The sequence below is a fragment of the Myotis lucifugus genome, unplaced genomic scaffold (assembly GCF_000147115.1).
Source record: "Myotis lucifugus unplaced genomic scaffold, Myoluc2.0 scaffold_131, whole genome shotgun sequence".
Lineage (NCBI taxonomy): Eukaryota > Metazoa > Chordata > Mammalia > Chiroptera > Vespertilionidae > Myotis > Myotis lucifugus.
In genome coordinates this window covers 2,689,792-2,712,377 of record NW_005871179.1, presented here as the reverse complement: position 1 = coordinate 2,712,377, position 22,586 = coordinate 2,689,792, and the positions used below count along the sequence as shown (strand labels likewise).

At 45.2% G+C, this 22,586-nt stretch overlaps 1 protein-coding gene across 6 annotated transcripts; it reads right to left on the bottom strand.

Annotated features, from left to right (window-relative positions):
• Positions 1-844: 844 nt before the first annotated feature.
• On the bottom strand, positions 845-22,272 carry AK2 (adenylate kinase 2). 6 transcript variants are annotated; one of them, XM_023758482.1, is made up of 8 exons: positions 15,905-16,569; positions 15,703-15,788; positions 14,406-14,468; positions 12,385-12,510; positions 10,763-10,873; positions 10,540-10,634; positions 5,259-5,331; positions 3,760-4,134 (listed from the first exon to the last, which is right to left on the bottom strand). In XM_023758482.1, the coding sequence occupies exons 4-8, from the start codon at positions 12,457-12,459 to the stop codon at positions 3,913-3,915; spliced, it is 576 nt and encodes a 191-aa protein (XP_023614250.1). In that variant the 5' UTR covers positions 12,460-12,510; positions 14,406-14,468; positions 15,703-15,788; positions 15,905-16,569; the 3' UTR covers positions 3,760-3,912. The 6 variants fall into 6 exon arrangements, with proteins under 6 accessions (XP_006094272.1, XP_023614250.1, XP_023614251.1 ...); XM_006094210.3 differs by lacking the exons at positions 14,406-14,468; positions 15,703-15,788; positions 15,905-16,569 and adding exons at positions 845-1,732; positions 22,096-22,252 and having other exon boundaries at positions 3,939-4,134; XM_023758483.1 differs by lacking the exons at positions 15,703-15,788; positions 15,905-16,569 and adding an exon at positions 22,096-22,231.
• Positions 22,273-22,586: the final 314 nt, after the last annotated feature.

Genomic DNA, 22,586 nt, shown 5'->3' with positions numbered 1-22,586 from the left:
TTCATGGGGCATTAAATAGTTCAGGGAATGAAGAGGCCACAGCAAATAAGACCCGTTGTCACCTGAACATGACTCTGCAGAGGTGGGGAGGTGGTGAAGCAGGAGAGAGTTGGCTGGGGAGGATTTAACACGCCAGTGACAACTCTGCTTCTCCCCCACAGGAGCCTGAGAGAATGGCGGCCCTGCTTCCCCTGGTTTCCGGGAGCGCAGTCACTTCCCAGGAACCGCACTGGCAGCCCTTCCAAAGCATGAGAGTTTCAGTTTAGTCAAACAATTTAAGCTCGTTTGTGGCGGGGAAGAAGTGGATTTATAAAGAAGCAACCAAGGGTGTTAAAGAGGCACCTGAAAAGACAGCCAGAAATCTGGCTTAGGGATTAGAACGACTGGCTTTCTGGGCTTCGGACAACTGTCCGCTCAACAATTATCCAGCCTAGCAGGAAACATATTTTTCTGTGTACATTTGCATCCAAATAACATGTATTCTGTCTGTTGCACGAAAGTCAAAAAGTTTCTCCTTATAAACTTCATTTAATGCCAACGAGTTTGAGAAGACATCATCACCAGTCTCTTTTCAGACAAGCAAACAGGAGCAGAGTATATGATTGGCTGGGATTTGTTGTACATCTCCGGAGCTCCAAGCACAAGCTGCCCTTGGGCTCAAGAAAAGCCTGCATATGAGCTAAAGGTCAGAGGGTGCAGGCTCATCTTATGAGCACATACTTGGATCTTCCTACCTCACAGCTCCTAGTGAGCACAAGAAAGGGCTTCCAAGCCAGATCCAGAATTCAATGTCATTTTATTAGCCCAGATCCCCTAAAAAAGAAAAAAAAGCCAAAACAGGGGATGCAAACTTTTACATACTTTATTGATTTAGGGGCCAAAAAAGGCAGTATTTGGTCTTTAAGAAAGGCACCTCATTGAAAATACATCACAGTGCTGTCGAGTGATCCCAGTCACAGGATGTGAGGACCGGAAGGACAATCTTTGGATGATGTTGCTTAGGACACTTGCTCATTTATTTGAAGGGCCCCTTCACACACCATGGATGAAAGAAGGCAAGAGCGTCGAGTTGTGGCACACATCGGGCGGTTGCTGAGCACTCACCCGTGAGAGCAGGTGGACTGGTAAATCAGTGGTGAGTCGGCAAGGGAGTGAGACCGGCCTGCCCCCCCCTCATGATTCCTGTAAACTTGTTTTGCTGAGCCACTGCCCCCATGAGCACACCCTGTATCTCTTTCAAATGTGGAGATGATTTTTTGATCACAGGGTGTGGGGAACCAGTGTCAGTAGTCAAACCCTCCCTGTCCCTGGTTATAGGACAGAGAGGACAACAGTTTGATTTCCTGCATTCCTGGGCTGACAACCCATGAGGTTCTGAGATAAAACTTGAGGTCTTAGGGCACTGGCTTTAAAAAATATTGTTACCAGTCCAGAGTAAATGAAAAATTGATTCCTTAGAAATAGTACTGCACCTCCTTATTTCTATTTATACCCTTCAATCAGTCTTTAAAAAATTAATTACTCATACTCTTTAAGACTCCTACTATATGCGAAAGAAATCACCTCACTACAACACTGCTGCCCTTCCAATGTTTTTCGTGAGCCCTTCACCACTCTTGATTCTCCATCCTTACCCTGACCACCCCTCCCCTCTGCCCAGCACCTAAAAGCAGGGATCACGCCGCGGGGTGATGAGCAGTGGTGCAGTCTCGCCTGGCCTTCTGCTACTAGGCTGAAATAGAGAGGAAAACAAGAGAGAACAAAATGGGTTTTTAAAAACTAAGTAAACATCAGAGAGGCTGGCATGCACGTCCCAGCAACCAAATGCATTAAACACCGGACATTTCTTTGCCAGGTGAAAGCTCTCATGCTTGCGAGGTTAAGGCTCTGAAATTGAATGAAGCAAAAATTGAATCCTAACCACCCCCCAAAAGGCATACACATTCCCCACATCTAGTTTATACCCACAGCCCAAATATCACACACACGTGTACACAGGTAAATGTATATGGAAGGATGACAAATATTTAAGCAAGGATCATGCACATTCAATTAGCAAACATTCAAGGACCTCAACTTTGAGACCAAATGCCTGCAACTGTCCCCAGTCAGAGTGGAGTAGACTCCAAGATTCACGAGGCCACCTCAGTCAGACCAGGATCCCATTCCCTGCAGACAGAGCTGACAGTTTTGGTTTCACTCCTTTCCTTTGCTCATTCTCAGAAGTCATGTGCTTCCCAGAAACACCACACACCAGACTGGGCGAAGTTAGTTTACAGCCAGGGACTCAAGGCAGAGCAGAGCCAGCAGACACTCACTTGAACCAGACAGAGAGAGAAGCAAGACAGCCACGTACCCAAGCTCAGCTTCCTGCAGAGGACAAGCCCCCTGGTAGTCCCAAGAGAGCAGGAGAGTTCAGGTAGGGGGCACTGGGCACTTGAGAGTCACTGCACTGAGTCAGCAGATGATGCCAGGGCAGGAGGCATTATTTACTGGACCTGCCACTGATTTTCTAATGGTTTTCCCAGAGGCTGCGGCTTTCATGGTCCCTCACAGCAGTCTGTTAATTTGTCCATTTGCCACGAATCGCACCAGAGACCAAAAGGCACAGCATGGAACCCAGGAAATGCTTTACAGTTGGGGAGCTGAGGTTAGGCATAAAGTTGGTTACTGTCATAGGTGATTTTATTTTTGGGTGATCTTTTCTTGGGGAGTCTGTGGCCACCATCATCATGAAGTAAGGGGCGAAGGATTGGATCTGGAAGGGAGAGGGTTTGAGTTTAAAAGGTATACATCTGATCTAAGTTTCATATCCTGGAGAGTGACTGGGTTTGAATAAATTCTAATCAAAATGAATCCAAGAATAGACTACCTCCAAATCAGTGTTTTGTTCATCCTTGGAAACAGAGGCAAAATTAAAAATAAAAATAAAAGCCACTTTGAGGAAGCAGACTGGCTGCTCTCAGATGCCTAGCCTGGGTGTTTAGAAGATAGTCTGAATTTAAAAGGACCTGTCATCTGGTTTAATTCTTTGGCCACGTTTGGTTTTCAAGCACAGTTCCCAAATGATCCCTACTTTATAGAACCATGATGCAGACCACAAAAATATCCCAGCTTGGCCTGGCTCTTTCTCTGGTGACACCCTCTTCCACTAATTTCTGTAATCTGTAATTTAAGTACCTTTTGACTTCCATTTCGGGGGGTGGGGGGGTGAAATCAATGAATCCTGTCCATACATGGACTCATGAGGCTTTTCACCATGGGCTAGGACAGTGGTCGGCAAACTCATTAGTCAACAGAGCCAAATATCAACAGTACAACGATTGAAATTTCTTTTGAGAGCCAAATTTTTTAAACTTAAACTATATAGGTAGGTACATTGTTATTAACTTAATTAGGGTACTCCTAAGGCTTAGGAAGAGCCACACTCAAGGGGCCAAAGAGCCGCAGTTTGCTGACCACGGGGCTAGGAGAGAGGTGGAATTCCCTGCAAACAATCTGCCACCAGGAACTTGGGCCCTGCCTGACTACACTTGACGTTGGACTTCTAATCAGCTGTTGGAGATGGAATAAATATCAGGGAATTGGTACCTGGCAGATATCTGAGTTAATTTATTTTAGTCAAGAAATCAAATTAAGAGTATGTCTAAAGAAGCAAACAGCTGGGAAAGCCACCTCACCTATAACTTAGAAAGTAGGAGAGTGTACACATACCTGTACCAACACACACATACAGATGAGATGAGAGTTGCACATACACCAAAGATACATCAAGCAAGTGCTTTTTTAATCAATTCATCAAATGATATTCTAGCTGGCTTGAGGAACCTTCCTTCTGCCTGGTCTGCCATTCCCAATCCTCTCCCTCAACAGGGATAGGAAGAAGAAAGAAATTCCTTTATAGACCCAACATTAGATAAACATAACCAAGTCTTTACATGTGGCTTTGGAGAAGGCTGCTAGAATGCTCGCAAACACGACATCAGGGGTCTGGGAGGCGTCGATGGCAGCGTGGATCCCCCGTTTCCTGTAGTATTCCACTAGCGGGGTAGTCTGCGTGTGGTAGCCCTCCAGGCGGATTTTCAAGGCCTTCTCATTATCATCTGATCTTCGGATCAATGGTTCCCCAGTGATCTGAGAACAGGAAGAGGACAATGGAAGGCCGGGACTGTTAGCCAGATGCAGACTTGGGCTGCTGTCTGATCCCAAAGTCCATCGGAGGGAAAAACAGACAATCTAGACCAGGGGTCCTCAAACTTTTTAAACAGGGGGCCAGTTCACTGTCCCTCAGACCGTTGGAGGGCCGGACTATAGTTTAAAAAAAAAACTATGAACAAATTCCTATGCACACTGCACATATCTTATTTTGAAGTAAAAAAACAAAACGGGAACAAATACAATATTTGTATTTGCCTGTGGCCCGAGGGCCGTAGTTTGAGGACCCCTGATCTAGACCATATCAAAATCAGGGATGCATTAGCAATTATAATCTTATTTGTCTAAGTATTTTCTGTTTTTACTAGGGTGTCAGCCATCAACAATCTGAAAGTAATAAGTGAAGTGCAAAAGAACTCTGAATGGTAGAACTACTACTCTGTGAAATGTGACAAAATTAACACATGATGGCATTGAAATCCGTATGAGCTAATGAACTTGTCTTACTGACAAAGGTTAATACAAGAAATTCTTACTATTGCTTGCATGCTCTAAAACATACAAAATGGACTACTTATGGCAAATGACACAGTGAATATGTATGAGGCCCTCCCTTTTACACCTGCAAGCAATTAAAGACTGTCATAAGAATGTGACAGTCTAGCCAAAATATTCTGAATCTGCAGGGCACAGGAGAATCACTGGAGAGAGGACATTCTTCTGAAGGTCAACAAACTTCTGTCCAGTACTATCCTCTCCACCCTGGCTCTGATTCTGGGCTTCCAAGCAGCCCCTCCAATTAATTGGCCATTTAGGTTACCGTGGTGTCTGAAAGGTGCTGTTTTGGACAAAAGGCAGGTACAAACTGGGCACTGGGAAACAGCTGGCACTGGTAGCCACCTCCAGGTTGAGCAGTAAACCAGCTGGAGAGACGCTGCATAGATGAGCCACAGCCCATGTGGTTTACATGACTAATATTTCTCATGGTTAAGTTAGTAATACTGGTAGACACAGAGGGGAGATGGAAAAAACAAAGAAAAAAAATAGCAAAGAAAGAAAGGGGAGGGAAAGAAAAGGAAATTTCCTGTCCTGAGTCTACATACGTCATCTTTCATGGGCTCCTTTGGGGGGTTGAACTCCTCGTGGTAGGAACGGCCACTCAGGGGGTGAATCAGCCTGAAAGACAGCAAAGGAACACAAGTCAGGTGGCCTGAAAGTATCCCGAACTGCAGGGGTCTTCAAGATGATGAGCAGAGTCAGGGAAGCTGGGTGCAGGACTTTAACCCAGCAGAGAATGCGGCTAGAGCAGCCGTGAGCAAACTATGGCCCGCGGGCCGGATCCAGCCCGTTTGAAATGAATAAAACTAAAAAAAAAAAAAGACCGTACCCTTTTATGTAATGATGTTTACTTTGAATTTATATTAGTTCACATAAACACTCCATCCATGCTTTTGTTCCGGCCCTCCGGTCCAGTTTAAGAACCCATTGTGGCCCTGAGTCAAAAAGTTTGCCCACCCCTGGGCTAGAGGCAACTCTTGCTTAAGAAGATACTGGGCTTATGCCTGAGTGGGTATTTTCTATTCTGACCCAACATTAAAATGAGTGTCTGGCTAAAGAGCTGGTACAACCACCTAATTCAGGACTTGAAAGAGGAACTCTGGTGCTGGTCTCACACAGCCATTCATTCCATTCACCCGTTTATTCAACTGTTACTAAGTGCCTAGTCCCATTCAGGCCTTAAGCTGAATCCAGGGGCTACAGAGCAACCAGTCAAGTTTCCTGCTCACAAGCAGTGCTTAATTCAGTGCAGGAGGCAAATGTGGAAATAAATAACCACAATAAACCAGACAATCCCTTAACAGAGATTTGTGTAAAATGCTACGGGGGACAGAGGACAGAGAAACCAACCTTATTTCCTAACCTAGTTTGGTTATAAATCCAGAAAGGTGCTACTGGGAAAATATGTGCATGGATGCACACACCACCACACGAAGCAGCACTGTTTGGGATCGCGTAGATAAAAGAGAGCCCATCCACTGAAGGGCAGTACTCAAGGTGCTGGGAAAAACGACTCACTAAACAAGCCATGGAATAAACCATGGAATTAGGAGCCCAAGAAGAAGCACTTGTTTGGCACTGGAGCTGCATCTGTGCTGTGCTCCCTTAGGCAACATGCCTGTGTTCCTGACTGGGTGAGGCCACGCCACAGGAGCCCAGAAACCTAAGAAGGGAAGGAGGCAGACCAAACACGGCTCAGCAGCCAGGGCCCACTTGCTCAAGCTCATGTGGTTTCCCAAGTCGGTGTCTACCAAGGTCTACCTATTTAATTGATGGCAGCTCTCCTCAAGGTCTATTAGACCAGTATGTCCCAACATTTTTCAGCTCTTGGCACGCACAGAAATACAGTACTTGAGGTGCTTGCTCCTCCGGGGGACGTATGGCCTCCCCAGGCCTGCCTGCTGCTCTAATGGCCGAAGGGATCAATATCTCAGCTCATCATGTAGGAAAAGTCTGTTAGACTTCAGAGCTGCAACTGTGTAAAATATGATGTTGTGTTTCAATAACCGCATTTTTGGGGGGGTCAAGTGGTCCATTTATAGCATAAGATGGTTCATTTATAGCACTGGGGAGTGGAGAGGTGATGGCAGAGCAAATCAGCTACACTGAGTGGGCCGGTGACTGCAAGCATGTAAGGTGAGGATGGGCCCTCCTGTATTCCAGCTGTGGGAGACCCAGGGGAGGGAGAGTGCAGGCCGATCCACTTACCTAGCTTTCCCTTTGGGAATGGGGTGGTGTGAGATATGGACCCTATTTCTTCACTTCCTGGAGAGCACAGGGCACAGAGCAGCCAGCTGGCAATAAACACAACTCTCTCCTGTCCACCTCTCTACATCTCTTGCTCACTCCCACATTCCCTCAGCCCTTCAGTTACAACAATAGTGCTCCTTCCCCACTCACAAACATCATTTAAAGAGGAATGCAAGGCTCATTCCTTAAAAGGAAAAAGAGAAAGCCCAATCTCCAAGTTCCGACTAAAACAGCTCTATGAGTCACAGAGCCTGGCCTCGAGGGGGAGGTGAAGATGTGGAGGGGTCGGGGCTGGGAATCTGCAGTCACTGGGACCTTGAGTGCGGCACTTCAGACACCTGTATTCTCATCCACAGAATGGGATGGTAGGAGACATTAGGCTAATTATACCAGAGAACCAGCTGCTAGGATAATTAGGATACTAGAGAGCCAACACTGAATAGGTTAAAAGCTCAAACTACCAACCATACTTACTCAAGAAATAAAATAATGACTCATAAATTTATTAGAAGTGAGGTCTGTGCTAATTCAGAGGATATCTACAGGGGGTCCTTAGCATGTCAGATTTAAATAAGATCCACATGAAACTACTAGGTCAGTGATGGTGAACCTATGACACACGTGTCAGAGGTGACAGGCAAACTCATTTTTTTTGGTTGATTTTTCTTTGTTAAATGGCATTTAAATATATAAAATAAATACCAAAAACATAAGTCTTTGTTTTACTATGGTTGCAAATATCAAAAAATTTCTATATGTGACACGGCACCAGAGTTAAGTTAGGGTTTTTCAAAATGCTGACACGCCGAGCTCAAAAGGTTCGCCATCACTGTACTAGGTCCTGACTTTTAATTCCAGGAGGCAGAAAGCAGGCTCTGGTGCCAGCTCTGTCACTGATGTGCAGAGGGAACTTGGAAACAACAGTCTGGCTGCCCATTTCCTCCACTGCAAGGGAGGAGTCACACCAAACCACTCACTTCCAAACTGACAGACTATCTTCTCTGTTTCGTCCTCTACAACAACCCTGTAGTTTGTTCTTCAGCATCTCTGTCCCCAACCAGCCAAGCCCAGTAAAAAGCCTCCGCCACTTCACATGTGGGCCAGTCAGGCTGCTAGGTGGAGTCCTTGTCTGTTTCTCCTTTCCCCATTTAGCCTGTATGCCAGGACCAAGCTAATGTTCTTAGAATGTTGTTTTTGCCACAATACCTAGTGGCTTAAGAACATGCCACGACTCCTGACTCTGTCACGTCCTTGGCAGACCTTCCCCAGTCTAGCTCCCACCCTCCCTTCCCAACAGCACTCATTCTACTGCCCAGCCCCCCAGGCTATTCCTCCAACTCTGCACAGACCCTTGCCACCAACCCCAGCTAGAGTCCCTCCCCCAACCCATACTCATTCTGGCATCTACTCCCTTTGGGAAAGCCAACAAAATTCTCTTTATCTAGGAAGGTCAAGTTTGACACACACCTCTCCTAGGCAGCCTTCTCTCCCTCCTCCCAAACTCTCTTCTTGGACTTCCTACTACACTAACAGCTCAGGTTTCAGGTATGGTTTGTAAACTCTGAGGTCAAAGATGGGCATGTTGTTGTTCCTCTATACCAGTGGTTCTCAACCTGGGGGTCGAACGACCCTTTCACAGGGGTCGCCTAAGACCATCGGAAAACACATATATAATTACATATTGTTTTTGTGATTAATCACTATGCTTCAATTATGTTCAATTTGTAACAATGAAATTGGGGGTCACCACAACATGAGGAACTGTAAAAGGGTCGCGGCATTAGGAAGGTTGAGAACGACTGTTCTATACCCTCTCCTGCTCCCTGCCCCAGAGTCTAGTACTGTGCTGAGCACAAAGCAGGCACTCAAGAAGCTGGCCTGAACGAATTAAAGGTCCCCAATGTCACCTATTACTATTAACATTTGCTTTGCGCCCGCTTTGCCGCCTCTCCATCAGAGAGGATGGCGCCCACCTGGCCCCAGCTTAAAATCTAAAAAAAAAAAAAAAAAAAACAAAAACATTTGCTTTGCATACGAGGGACCCCAGGCCTGGTATGTCCCATCTTATCAACCCTACCACTACATCAACTTTGTCTACCCTGTGCCAGTGGGGATTCAAAGAAAGAAAAGTTCCTGTATTGAAGGAGCCCATGGAAGAGCTAGGAACATGAAACCTGGACGCTTGAGAAGAAAATTAACGTAAGATGATCCCACTGTGTCTAATATAACCTTACAGGAAACCACCTGTATCATGCACTCTGCTGTCTGTTTACATGCCTGCCTCTCTCCTTGAAGATTTTGACTGCAGACACATGGAAACAATGTTCAGCCTCATTAGGAAATCAGAGTAATAAAATTTACAATAAGAAAACAGTTTCCCCTTAATTAAATCCAAGAATTTACATGTATTATAATGATCACAGCATCAACTTAAAAGTGAACAACTGGAAGAAATACAAATTACAACAATAAGGAAACGATTAAGTAAATGATGGTTCATCCGTGAAAAATCATACAGCAAATAAAAATAATGGTCATGGATGTCTGGTTCCATGACGTATGCTGACCACCTTCCTGAGATTCCATTAAAATGGCCACGGAATATAAAAGCTAAAGCCCACAATAAAAAAGGGGTGGGAGGATCTATTAGTGGCTGAGAGCTTTCAACATATTTCTGGGAGACACAAAGCAGATGGCAGAGTGATTAGTAAAACAGGACAGAAGAATTTGCCTGCGATCTTTCAGAACCAACTCGCTTGGATGCAGTGCATTTGTGTTCAATGTTGACTACGATAGAGAAACAAGCACTTTAAAACAAAACATGCACAAACAGAAATAACAGTGGTTTTGGCTATAGTGGCTGTATGATGAGCAAAATTTCCCTTCATTTTCTAAACTTTGTGTAGATGGTCATATTACTTGTATAATTAATAAAAACCCTACAGCAAGGTATGGCAATTCCAACTGAAATCAGATTTTTAAAAGCATTAAAACAGAGGTACACATGGAAAGAATTTAGCCCTTCTTAGGCACCTACTATAAGCAAGGGTCTGAATCATTCACTTTATATGTTACACTAGAGGCCCAGTGCACGAATTTCGTGCACAGGTAGGGTGCTTAGTGGCTGCCAGCTGCGGCCTCCCTTTGTTCCGCACTGCCCCCTGGTGGTCAGCGCACATCATAGTGATTGATTGAACTCTCGGTTGGTCAAACTCCCGAGAGGACACTTTGCATATTAGGCTTTTATATATATAGATAACATGCACAGTAGTTCCTCAAACAGGTATTATTAACCCCACTCTAAATATGAAGAAACAGCCTCAGAGAGGTTAAGTCACTTGCCTAGAATCAGAGTAAAAGGGGGGGTGACAGGACTGAGATGCTGTCTAACTTCAAATCCCTTACTCTTCTTTCCACATCCCATTCCATCACCACCTCAGCAGATATCACCAAATAAAATCAATCCGTGTAGAAATGGCATTAAGCTTCATGACTGGGATTAGGCAAGAGCAGTTCCCATGGTCTGACTAATCTCTGAAGAAGCATGAAAAGAAGGGACCTTCTAGGGACAAATACCTTCCTGTAATTCTCCGGATCAGCAGGGAGTCTGGGATGCGGAATTCAATCACAGAATCAAGCTTCTCTTTCCTCTTCTCCATGAGGTCGTCAAGCTGTAAAAGAGTGTGTGTCCCACCTAAGCTACCGGAGCTTGATCAGACCCATTTCCCTCAAAGGAATTAAGAGATTAAGGGCCAGAGTTCATGAGCATGCAGTGGTGATACAAAACAAACCCACTCACCATTTCTGCCTGCCTCACAGTCCGGGGGAAGCCGTCTAGAAGGAAACCATTTTTGCATGGAGGGGTGTCCAAATTCTTCTCAATGAGTTCCACAACCATTTCATCACTCACCTGGAAGTCAAGGGCAAAATAGCCTTGGGTTTAAATCCATAAACTAGGTCAGTGGTCGCCAACCGGTGGTCTGTGGACCACTGGTGGTCCATGAGGTCCGAAAGGTTGGCAACCACTGAACTAGGTGACATTAACCCAATTGCAGGGTCACAAGTTTGTGTCTATATAACCTGACGACTGCAGGAGATGGTGGGGGTTGACCAGAATGCAGAAAGGCTCCAACTTTCCTGTTTCCCAATCTTGATTAGGCTCACAGTAAAGTGACCCGGGCCACCCTGGACATGACACAACAGAGAAGTTCACTGATTGGCAAGATTGGGTTGGCACCAAGGAGCTGAAGAGCCAGCCCAACACACCTTTGAGCCTTTGTGAAAACCCCAATGAGGTCCCCTCCCAGCTTTCAAAGACTGGTTTTCCTCCGGGGCCTTCAGAGAAAGGTTCCCTGCTAGTATTACAGTGACGGCTGCCCATCTTGGTAGCTAATGCTCTTATCTCCTGGGACCAGCTGTGAACTTGGGGACAAAGTGTAAGCTTTGCAATGAAGTGAAGGTTGGAGATAAGTAATCTCATTGCCACATCCCAACTTTTTCTCAGTACAGGACCTTCTGCCAAGACCCAAAGTCCAGAATAGCTAGCTTTCTAGCTTGACAGGGCCTCACTGACATGAAAGGAAAGCTGGAAGCAAATGGGCAAATGGACAGGTGGTCAGGGGTACCATTCCATACCGGCACTGAATCTCAAAGCCTGACAGGAAGTATCAATTTGGGAATGGAGGCAAAGTCCAGCACCTTCCCTTCCATGTTAAATAAGATATAAAAAGGCCAGAGGACCAAGCAAAATATGACTTCTAAAGGTGATTTGCAGAAGCCATGTCCCAGAATAACTGTAACAATTAAGCTCTGGCACTAATCAAAGATTTAGTAAATATCAGATTGTATTTGTCCAATCAGATTAACTGGACTAGAAACAAGAGAAAATACTATTATATCTCCCAAACAGGAAGGATTACATCTGTCAAAAGCAATTCCTCTGATAGTGACACAGAACAGTTACAAAAGTAGATTAAAACCACCCTGTGGCTCCTAACTCCTTTCTTTAACACATCCTTGAGTTCTGGCCTAGTGCTGACAGTTTCATTTTTGGCCCTAAAAATTGGGTATATTACACATTGCATCAGCACAGAGGAGCCTCCAGAATACTGTGAATAAAATAAGTGCCACAAATTCAGAACAAACCAAGTAACCTGCTGCTCTAAAAGTTCCTATGATGTGCCAGTTTGTTCAAACGCCCTGGAGCACAGGGCTGTCCAACAGAACTTTCTAGCGATGGAAACATCCTGTATCTGTCTGTGCTGGCGAGCAAATGCATGACATGTGGCAAGTGAGACTGGGGAACTGGCTTTTACGTGAAATTGAATTTAAATAGCTCCCTGGGACTGGTGGCTACCACAGGAGGCAGTGCAGATCTAGACTCTGGGGAATATCAACGTTCACTGGTACCACCAAACCTACCAGCTTCCCGGCATCCATAGTTGCCTTCAGCTTTTTCCCCAGCTCTGAGCCAGAAGCCACCATGGCCCTCAGCATGTCCCCAGTTGCCAGATGGCAGACACAGAAGTTTTTGGCCAATTTGGGTGCCTGTGGAGGGGAAAACAAAAACCAAAATCCAGTTACCACGGCAGGCCCTAGAGTCAGACTTCCTGGGTATGAACCTGACCCTGGAACTTATTGGTTGTGTGAATTTTGGCAAATGCCAATTTCCTTACCTGTAACAGAGATAAAAGTACCTGTAGTATAGTCTAACATATAATGACATGATATAATACATGTAAAGCACTTAAAGCAGTACACCTAGCACACAAGAAGCTGTCACAAATATTAGCTATTTTCACTCCTTCTGCTAGATACATTAGTGATAGATCAGCCTCAGTTTCCCCATTACAAATGGGAAGAATAAAAAAAGTAGTATCAATACTTCACATGGTTACTGTGAAGTTTGGGTTCATGTATATAAAGCACAATGCCTGGCATGTAATGTGTTGAATGAATATTTGCCAAAGGATTGAATGTGTGATTGTCAAGTGCTGTGGCCACTGGCCCTAGAGGCAGCCGGGGCAAGGTGAAGAACACAGGTTTCCCCCAGGCAGACAGTTCTTTCCCTTCCCTGGCACTAGGTAGCTGCATTATCTTGGTCAAATCACTTAACCTCCCAGAGGCTCAATTTCCTCATCTGTTTAAAATGAAGGCAAAAAGGCTCCATCAAGGAAGGTAGCTGTGAGGATCAGATGAAATATATACAAAGAGCATTGAAAAACAGTAAGCACTTGTTAGTTTTAGGAGGCAGTAAGGCCCTTTAGCTAAGAGCATGGGCTTGAGAGTCAAATGACCTGGGTTTCAGACTTCAGGCCTGCCAATGACTAGACAGATATGTTACTTGAGAGAAATTATATCACCTTTCTACGTTTCAAATTTCCTCTAAGTAAAGTGGAGATGGTAATAGTACCCACACCACTGGGTTGATGAGATTATACACATTTCAGCATATGCAGGGCCAGGCTCATAGTAAGTGCTCAGTGAACATTAGCCATGACTGTAACCCCTGACCTAAGCCCATATTCATTTTTACAGAATCATATTGATGTCTCTTCCAAGAACCCTCCTGGGAGCCAGGGAAACAGATGATAGGAGACAGAGATTCTGTCCTCTGTGAGCTCATAGTTTGGTGGACTACACGTCAGATTGAAGACCAGAACAGGAGACCCTGGATGGTTCAACATTGGTTGTGAACAAAACAAACAAAAAAACTGCAGAACTCATGAGGAATAGCATCAATTCAAGGAGCTTAATAATTAGCTTTCTGGCTCACTTGTTTTGTTAAAAAAGTAGATTTGGATCCTTGTTCAAACCAGTTACTGGGAGTTTTCGTAGGTGCACATAATAAAAACTTAATAGATGGGACCCAATGCAGCAAATTCTGGTTTGTGATTCATGGAGTGACTCAGTTCAAGCAAAGAAATAACTTCATAGCAAAACAGAACCCAAGTGAGTTGTTAAAAGCTCTGGAAAACGAATGAAGGTCAGGACCCTCTACCTTCTGGTCTTCCAGACTGGCCCAGTGGCCACATACCCAGAGAACTGTGCTTGTCTGCCAATCTTCTCCTTGGTTGTTGAAATTAACTTGGGTGAAAAATGTAAAGGTCAGGCTTGTTCAAGGGGAAAGGCTGACGAAAACACCAGAAAAGTGCTGTTCGCAGCACAAAACCTAACTGTTATTTGTATCCACCCCCTGACCCCCCCACCCCCAAACTACAGGACTCTTCTGGGCTGTTCCAGGTGACTGGATTCTACAGCTACAGGGAAGAATGCTCTAATAGGGAAGACATGTCATTGCAGACTAACTCTTTATTCCCTGCTGCCGAAAGGGAGTCAGGGTGATGGGCTGCACAGAGCTCAGACTTTGGAGTCAGACAGATTTGCACCTGAATCCTGGCTAAAGCACTCAATATCTGTGTGACCTTGGGCTAGTTACTTAACTTCTTAGAATCTCAGTTTCCTCATCAGTCAATGGGATTATGGATAACATCTACTTCTTAGAGCTGTTGTGAGGATAAAATGAAATAAGGCACCCAAAACATCAGACACACAGTAGGCATTCAGTAAACAAAAGACCTCCTTTCATGTCTTTTTTTTTGCATTACTCTTTTAAAAAAAACATATTTTTATTGCTTTTTAGAGGGAGGAGAAGGGAGAAGGAGAGATAGAGAAACATTGATATGAGAGCAGAATATCAATCAGCTGCCTCCTGCACATCCCCTACCAGGGATTGACCCCATAACCGGACATGTGCCCTGACTGGGAATCAAACTGGCAACCTTTCAGTGCACAGGATGATGCACAACAACTGAGCTACACTGGCCAGGGCTCTTCTTTGTATTACTCTTTACTTGCAAACTACAGAAGAAGCTCGATGAAATAACTTTACCATATTCCCCTCACACTTCAAGCTTTCACTTTAGAGCAGTGGTTCTCAACCTTCTGGCCCTTTAAATACAGTTCCTCATGTTGTGACCCAACCATAAAATTATTTTTGTTGCTACTTCATAACTGTAATGTTGCTACTGTTATGAATCGTAATGTAAATATCTGATATGCAGGATGGTCTCAGGAGACCCCTCTGAAAGGGTCGTTCGACCGCCAAAGGGGTCGCGACCCACAGGTTGAGAACCGCTGCTTTAGAGTAATGCTACTCCAAATCACAAGGGGGGGGGGGGGCATGGAGAGAGGGTGCTTCTAAAATGCAGATTCTGATTTTTTAATGTGAGGCCTGAGAACCTGTATTTTTAAAAAATATATTTTTATTGATTTCAGAGAGGAAGGGAGAGGGAGAGAGATAGAAACATCAATGATGAGAGAGAAGCAGTGATCGGCTGTTTCCTGCACATCCCTCTGGGGACTGAGTCTACAACCTGGGCATGTGCCCTGACCGGGAATTGAACCCATGGACCATTGCTGAGTCTGAGAAATAGGCCCATCACCTCTATGAGAACCCTGTGGGGAAGGGGATGGACTTTGGGAGGGGGGCGTGGGTAACAATGGCTAAAACCAATAGGGAGGCAGAACAGTAGCTTTAGTGCTCTCAAGCTTCACAATCATCTGGGGCACTTGCTAAAAATACAAAGCCAGGCCCACCCTTAAAGTTTACGAGTGAGTGTGCTGGGATGCTGATGCACACAATCTGTGAAGCCCTGGGGCGGGGGGGGGGCGGCGGGCAAGACTGGGCTTTATAGTGGGACAGATCTTGGGTGGGCACCAGATTTACAGTTTACTCACTGTATCCCCTTGAACAAGTATTGCAGCCTTCTTAAAGCCTCAGTTTCTTCATCCCTAGATACAGACAACCATATCCATCTGCAGAGCTGTTGTAGAGATTTAATAAGATTATATATGCAAAAGCATCCAGCACAGTGCCTGGCATTTAGGGAAATAAAGGGAAGCTAACAGTTGTTCAGATTTGATTTAATCTCCAACTTACTTATGACATCTTTCTGACTCTAGTTTTTCCGGCTCCCATCTCTAAGGTTCCTGCATTTGTAGCTAGAATCATCTCCTAAGACACTGTTGGAAATGTTACGCCACCCCATTCCTCTACCCCCAACACACACATTCAGGAGGCTTCAACGTCTCCCCAGTGCAATGGGGAAGTCCATATATCTAAGCCTAGCACTCAGCGTCCTCCACAATCAACTTTCTAAACCCCCCAAGTTCTTCAAATTTACCCCCACAAATCCCATTCTGTATTCCCTGCACTGCTGCAAACAGCTGCTCTCTGTATAATTCTCAGACATAAAATAAGTCTCTCCATGGACATTAGCTCAAAGCTCCTCTCTATGCAGGAATACCCTTTCCCTTCCCCCTACTGGTCTAACCTCTATCCTTCCCTGTAGTCAAATTCTGAGCTTATCTCTCCCACCCAATTATCCCTTCTTCCTCCAAGAAGTCTTAACATCAGCAAACTTTGAGTGTTTACAACATGCCAAGCAATTTTTCCATGTGTTGGTTTATGGTATTTAGTATCCATAATACATTACAAATCCATGAGGTAGGAATTATTTTTATCTGCATTTTACAAATGAAATTCAGAGGCTAAGTTGCCCAAGATCACGTAGCTAGTAATAATAGTTAGCAACAGGCTCAAGACTGTTGAGCCCTAGCTCTTAACCATGATGCTATATAGCAGTAATTTGAACCTTTTTCATCTCATGGCACACATAAAATTACTAAAATTCTGCAGTATACTAAAAGATATATTTTTTTGCCCAATTGACATTTGATTCATTCACACCAGATGGCTCTTGTGTTGGCTGTCATTTTTAAAATATGACAATCTAGGGGAAAAGAGGTCAGTGCCCGACTAGTCGGGTATTGCATGTTTTAAAAATTCCTGCGGTATACCAGTCGAAAATCGCTGCTACATGGCCTTGTTAAATCACAACCCAGAGCCTTACTGGCTGTCCTTGGGAAAGTGTGTGTGTCTGGAAGAGAGCACAGGAGGACATCACAGACCTGGCAATGTTGTTTTTTGCTTATGGGTGTAAGCTACACAAGTACATTCATTCACACGGTGAAATTTCATCAAGCTGCTTGCTTATGACACTTGCACCTGTCTCTCTAGATAATACTTCAATAAAAAAAGTTTTTAAAAAGCATAGAAACCTGTGTTTGAATTTCAGCTCTGCCTCTTAACTTACCATGTAACCTTAGGCCAGAGATTCTTTGAGGCTGTTTCCTTGTCTATAAATTGGGGATATTATTACCAAAATCACTGAGTGGGTAGGAGGAAGAACAGAAGACTGTCAACAAATTCTAGTTCTTGATCTAATCCTGAACTAACCTAGTCACTCACCTGCCCCTTCCCACATGGGACTTTGCACTAGCATGCATTGTTTGCATGAATGTTCACTTCTGCCCCGATACCTTGACTAATAGTGACAATGTAAGGTGGTGACTCTGCTGCTCAAGAATCAGAGTTCAAATCCTGCCCTCGCTACTTTATGAGCATCTTGGGGGAGGATACAGCCTCTGGGCTTCAGTTTACCAGTAAAAAGGCATGGATAACAAGACCTACCTCTTGGGTTGTGGGTTTAAATAATAGAACACATGTAAAGTCTTTGTCCGGGAGTCTTACATAATCGAGCAAAGGGTGACTATTTTGTATATTACACCCCCTCCTCCAGGGCAAGGACTGCTCTCTCCATCTTCAGCACGAGACTTATCCAACAAAACATGCATAGGGCAGGAGAAAAATCTAACCCAGGGCAGCAGATAACAGCAGAGAGAGCTTGAGTCATGCAGGTACAAGATCTGCCAACTATTTGCTATGTCACATAGAGGACAAGCCCTTTGAACTTCAGTTTCTCTAACTGTAAAAGGGGAAATGAGTGTCACTGCACGGACATAACTGACAGCCTGACTTGCAAGATGATAACTAATTGCTTAAGTGTGCCTGGCCTTCATTTGGTATAGATTGGACACATGGAAAAAATGTGAAGAGGGGCTGGCAAAGAAAACACAAAACACATCTATGTGTTGGCCACACTGTAGGAACATCCAACCACAAAAGGAACACAGGGAAGTAAGGCCATTTAAATAAAATAACCCACGTATTCTAGATGTTTTAAACATCATTATGTTGATGAAAAAGTAGGCAGTTCCTGGCCAGTGTTGCTCAATGGTTTAGCACCGACCCATGAACCGGAAGGGCACTTGCCCCAGTTGCAGTTGCAGGCTCCATCCCCAGTGGGGGGTGTGCAAGAGGCAGCCAATCATTGATGTTTCTCTCTATATACACCTCCCCCTTCCTCTCTCTAAAATCAATTTTAAAAACATATTTTTTAAAAAGAGTTTTAATAGGAAACATTTAATTTCAGTCACACCAACATAAAAAACATTGAATGAGTTATGCAGGTATAAAAAGATGTACTAATGGGAAGAAAACAAACATTACTGAGTAGGTACTAGGCACAAACCTAGGTTAAGGATTTTACATCAAAAACTGCAAACATTTACCAATAGGGGCCAGGCAGGCAATGCAAGTGAATGAAGTGGGACAAATGTAAGCAAGCAGGGCAGAGGACTCTCCACGGGACCGCAGAGCACATGAGCTACCCAAAGCGGCCTCACCATTCAACTGCATGCCAAGCCGGATTGGAGGCCCAGAGCCCCCAGATCTGACTTCTCAAGAGAAACTAGAGCTCTGGATATTAACTGAAATTTCACAACTGAAAACTCTGTGTGGTCAACTTATTTTATTTATTTATTTAATTGAGAGAGAGAGAGACACACACACAGACAGACATCAATGTGAGAGAGAAACATCAACTGGCCACCTCCTTGCACGCTCCAGACCAGGGATTGAATCTGCAACCTGGGTATGTGCCCTGACCAGGAATCAAACCTGCCACCTTCTGGCATACAGAATGATGTTCTAACCAACTGAGCCACACCGGCCAGGGCTTAACTTATTATTTTGAAAGTTGACAAACAAATCAGAGCCATGGCTGGTAGCTCCATTGGTTAGAGCACTGTCCTGCTATGCCTAGGTTGCAGGTTTGATCTCTGATCAGGGCACATATAAGAAGCAACCAATTAATGCATAAATAAGTGGAACAACAACTCGATGTTTCTCTGTCTCTGTTTCTCTCTCTCCTTTCCTCTCCCTCTAAAATCAATAAATAAAATTAATTTAAAAAGGAACAAAGCAAGCATTTATTCTGCCTTTTCTACACAAACCATACCAAATAGCAGGTGGGAAGTTTCTCTTTATAGAAGCATTTCAGTTAATAAACAAAAAGAGAATGATATGCCCTAACTGGTTTGGCTCAGTGGATAGAGCATCGGCCTGCGAACTCGGGGGTCCCAGGTTCGATTCCGGTCAAGGGCACATGCCTGGGTTGCGGGCTCATTCCCCAGTAGGGGGCATGCACAGCCAATCAATGATTGTCTCTCATCATTGATATTTCTCTCTCTCTCTCCCCCTCTCCCTTCTCCTCTGAAATAAATAAAAAATATTTAAAAAAAAAAAAAAAAAAAAGAGAATGATATAATTAGAACATCACCATTTTGCCACCCACGATGAATTCTGGAACCGGCATCATCAGAGACAAGCAGACCTGACGTGCCTCCTAATGCACAGCACAGCACCACCTGTGATGTAGGTGGGCTAAGAAACTGAACTCAGATTTGTTAAGTGTATGATTAAACTACCAATTCACAGGAAATAGAGAGGAAAGGGGAAGATGTTAAATATGCCATAAAGATACAATAAAAAATTCCCAGAAAAAAGGGACACTCTCAGGACAAACAACTCGGTTTCTCCCACAAAAAAACTGCAAAACAACAACAAAACTAACCTGCAACAAACAAACAAACAAACAAAGCTAGGAGGAAAGCTGTAAATTAAGACTTACAATGATCACATTTGTGAGACAAAGGGAAATGTGAACATTGACTACTAATAAAAATTGTTAATATTTTAAGGGGATATTGTGCTTGTTTACAAAAAATAATTTATCTTTTAGAGATACACACTGAAATATTTGCAAATGAAATGATATAATGTCTGGGTGCTGCTTTAAAATAATTTGAGAAGGGAGAGTAAATGGGGAAGGAATGGCCCCCAGCTTATGGTGATTAAGGCTGGATAATGGGTGTATGGGGGCTCATTATACCATCCTGTCTTCTTTTGTATTCAAACTTCATAATAAAGTTAGGGAGCACCTGCAGGCTAAATGCTGCTGTAGGCTGCCACTTTGCAACCTCTGATTTATGAACACTTTTTTTTTATTCCATAAAACTACAACCACCTATTGTTCCAATTATGAAAAGCTGTATAGGGTAACTCATGTAAATCTTACCCTTCCTTCAAGTCCCAGCTCTAATTACATCTCTCTACTTCAAGCATGCTTGCTCTACTTCCACAAAGCCTCTGACCAACACCCACATATCTGCACCCTTATATATCAGCTCATAATTTTCTCCAACTCTTTCTGACTACATCATCCTTTATACTGAAATACATCTGGGTTGGGAGGGTGGGGAGATGTGATACTAAGATGAGGGAGTCAATAACTATTGAACACCTACTATGTGCCAGGTTGTCATCTAGGTACCTACAGGTGCTCTACACACACATATAACATTATCTTCCAAGATCCTCGTTTTGGTCTACATGGGCACTGCTCTATCTAAATGAGTAAGGTAGTAAGGTAGGGGACCTACTTTTCATGTGAGAACACTGAGGTTTGGAAGTTACAAAGTTTGCTAGACTATAAAGCCACTGTCCCAGCACTGGGCTGGGATATCCATTTCACCACTACTGAAATTATTAACTTCAATATGAACTAAGAAAAAATAATAACCAATGCCTTTGAGCTACCCTGTTTATACTCACAGCAAAAATATACAGAGTCTTCTAAGACGACAGGTTACCTAAGAGCTGAGGGTGGTAGCAACAGGAAAGAGGAGACTGCAGTGTTATTAAGGACAGGTGGATTAGGCAACAGTGAGTTCCAGGGATCAATCAGCTCTGGCTAATAAGAAAAAAAGGTTAAGTGGTCCTTCTTGACCTAGTACCCGGAGCTAAAAAGCAAAATCCCAGGAATGAACTGAATCTCCCAGACATCCTTTATCATCCACATGAACCTGTATGCCTCCATTTCCAGTATCCCCATCAAGTACCAAGTAATGTGCTGGGTGCCACCGCGGTCCCAAGTATGAGTAAGACAAGATGGTCTGTTTACCAAGACTTCGAGAGTGTAGTAAGAGAAGAGTGGGCACAGAGCAGTCCCCAGAACCCCGTTCATTTAGCAGCAAGAGCCTGGGGCCGGGGTGGGGGAGGGGAGTAATGCCAGACCCTAGGCCGAAGGGTTGATAATCCAACCAACGGGCTTCCAAGTCCTAAATAAGATCCCAACCTTGATCTCTAGGCCCATTCCACCCAGACACAGAGTGAGGCCCCACAGTCTGCTAGGGCAGAAGGTAACTTCAGACTCCAATTACGTGGAGCCCCATGGTTCCAGGCTCCATTAAGTCAATTTTGCTAACGTTGGAAAGCCACCTGACCTCTCGGGGCCTGTTTTCTTGCCTGTAGATTGAGGTGCCCTTTCCCATCCCCCCTTCCTAACCCCCAGCTTTACTGGTTCACGCGGGTCTACCTCCCCTCCTCTCAGCAGCAGCACAATCAGCACATGCCAGCTCCCACTCTGCCCCCAGCGCTGGAGATGCCCCGCTGCCTTCGGTCATTAATCATTATAAGAAACGATCCCCTATCCCGGTGCCTGGAACGTAACCCTGGGCAATTCACTCCCGAGCAGCAGGGCATCCGGAGTCCCTGCCACCACTCGGGCTGTAAACTAGACGTCTCAGTCCAGAGCTCGCCCTACCCTTCAAACCCGCTCAGCTTCTGACTCCTTACGAGATCCAATCAGTCCTTGGCCCTCCTACCTCCACACCTCAAGCCTGGGTCCCTCAAGAACGCTCATCCTAACTCACACTTCCCCGACCTCCCATTTGGACCCTCCCCCCAAAGCCTGGCCAGCAACCAGCCGCGGGCCAGAGCGCCCCGGGAGTCAGCCCGCGGCCCCGCGCTGGGGCCATCCGGACCGCCAGCTGCCCTGACCTTGGGGTCCCCAGGGCTCCGCCGTCAAGCGCGGCCCTTCAGCTCACCTGGGTGCCCTTGCCGGCCCCGGGCGGCCCCAGCAGCACGGCCCGGATGCCTTTAGGACTCTCTGGGGCCGGCTCGGCCGCGGGAACGTTGGGAGCCATGGCTGCCGAAGCCTCCCACTGTAACCGCCTGCACACCTCTCAGGTCCAGCGCTTCCAGGCCAGCGCGCCACGCACGCACGCACGCACGGCCCGCTCGCCGCTCACACTGGCCCGTCTTCACGTCTGTCAGTCCCTTTTTCCCGCCCCTGAGCGCGACGGACACTTTACGCTACCAACCACGCGGCAGGAGTGAGGAAGGGGCGGGCCCTCGTAAACCGAAGGGGGTGGGGCTCGCGGCGGGTGTGCCGAGTGGGCGGGAAAAGGTGCAGCCAGGCCAGGGGGCCTCTGGGAGCAGTTCTGGTTTAGGCTTTTTGACAGTTAAAGGCGCCGGCAGCTCCAGCGATTCCTATGAAATCGCCCGTGGGAGTGTAAATGGTGAAATCAGTTTTAGA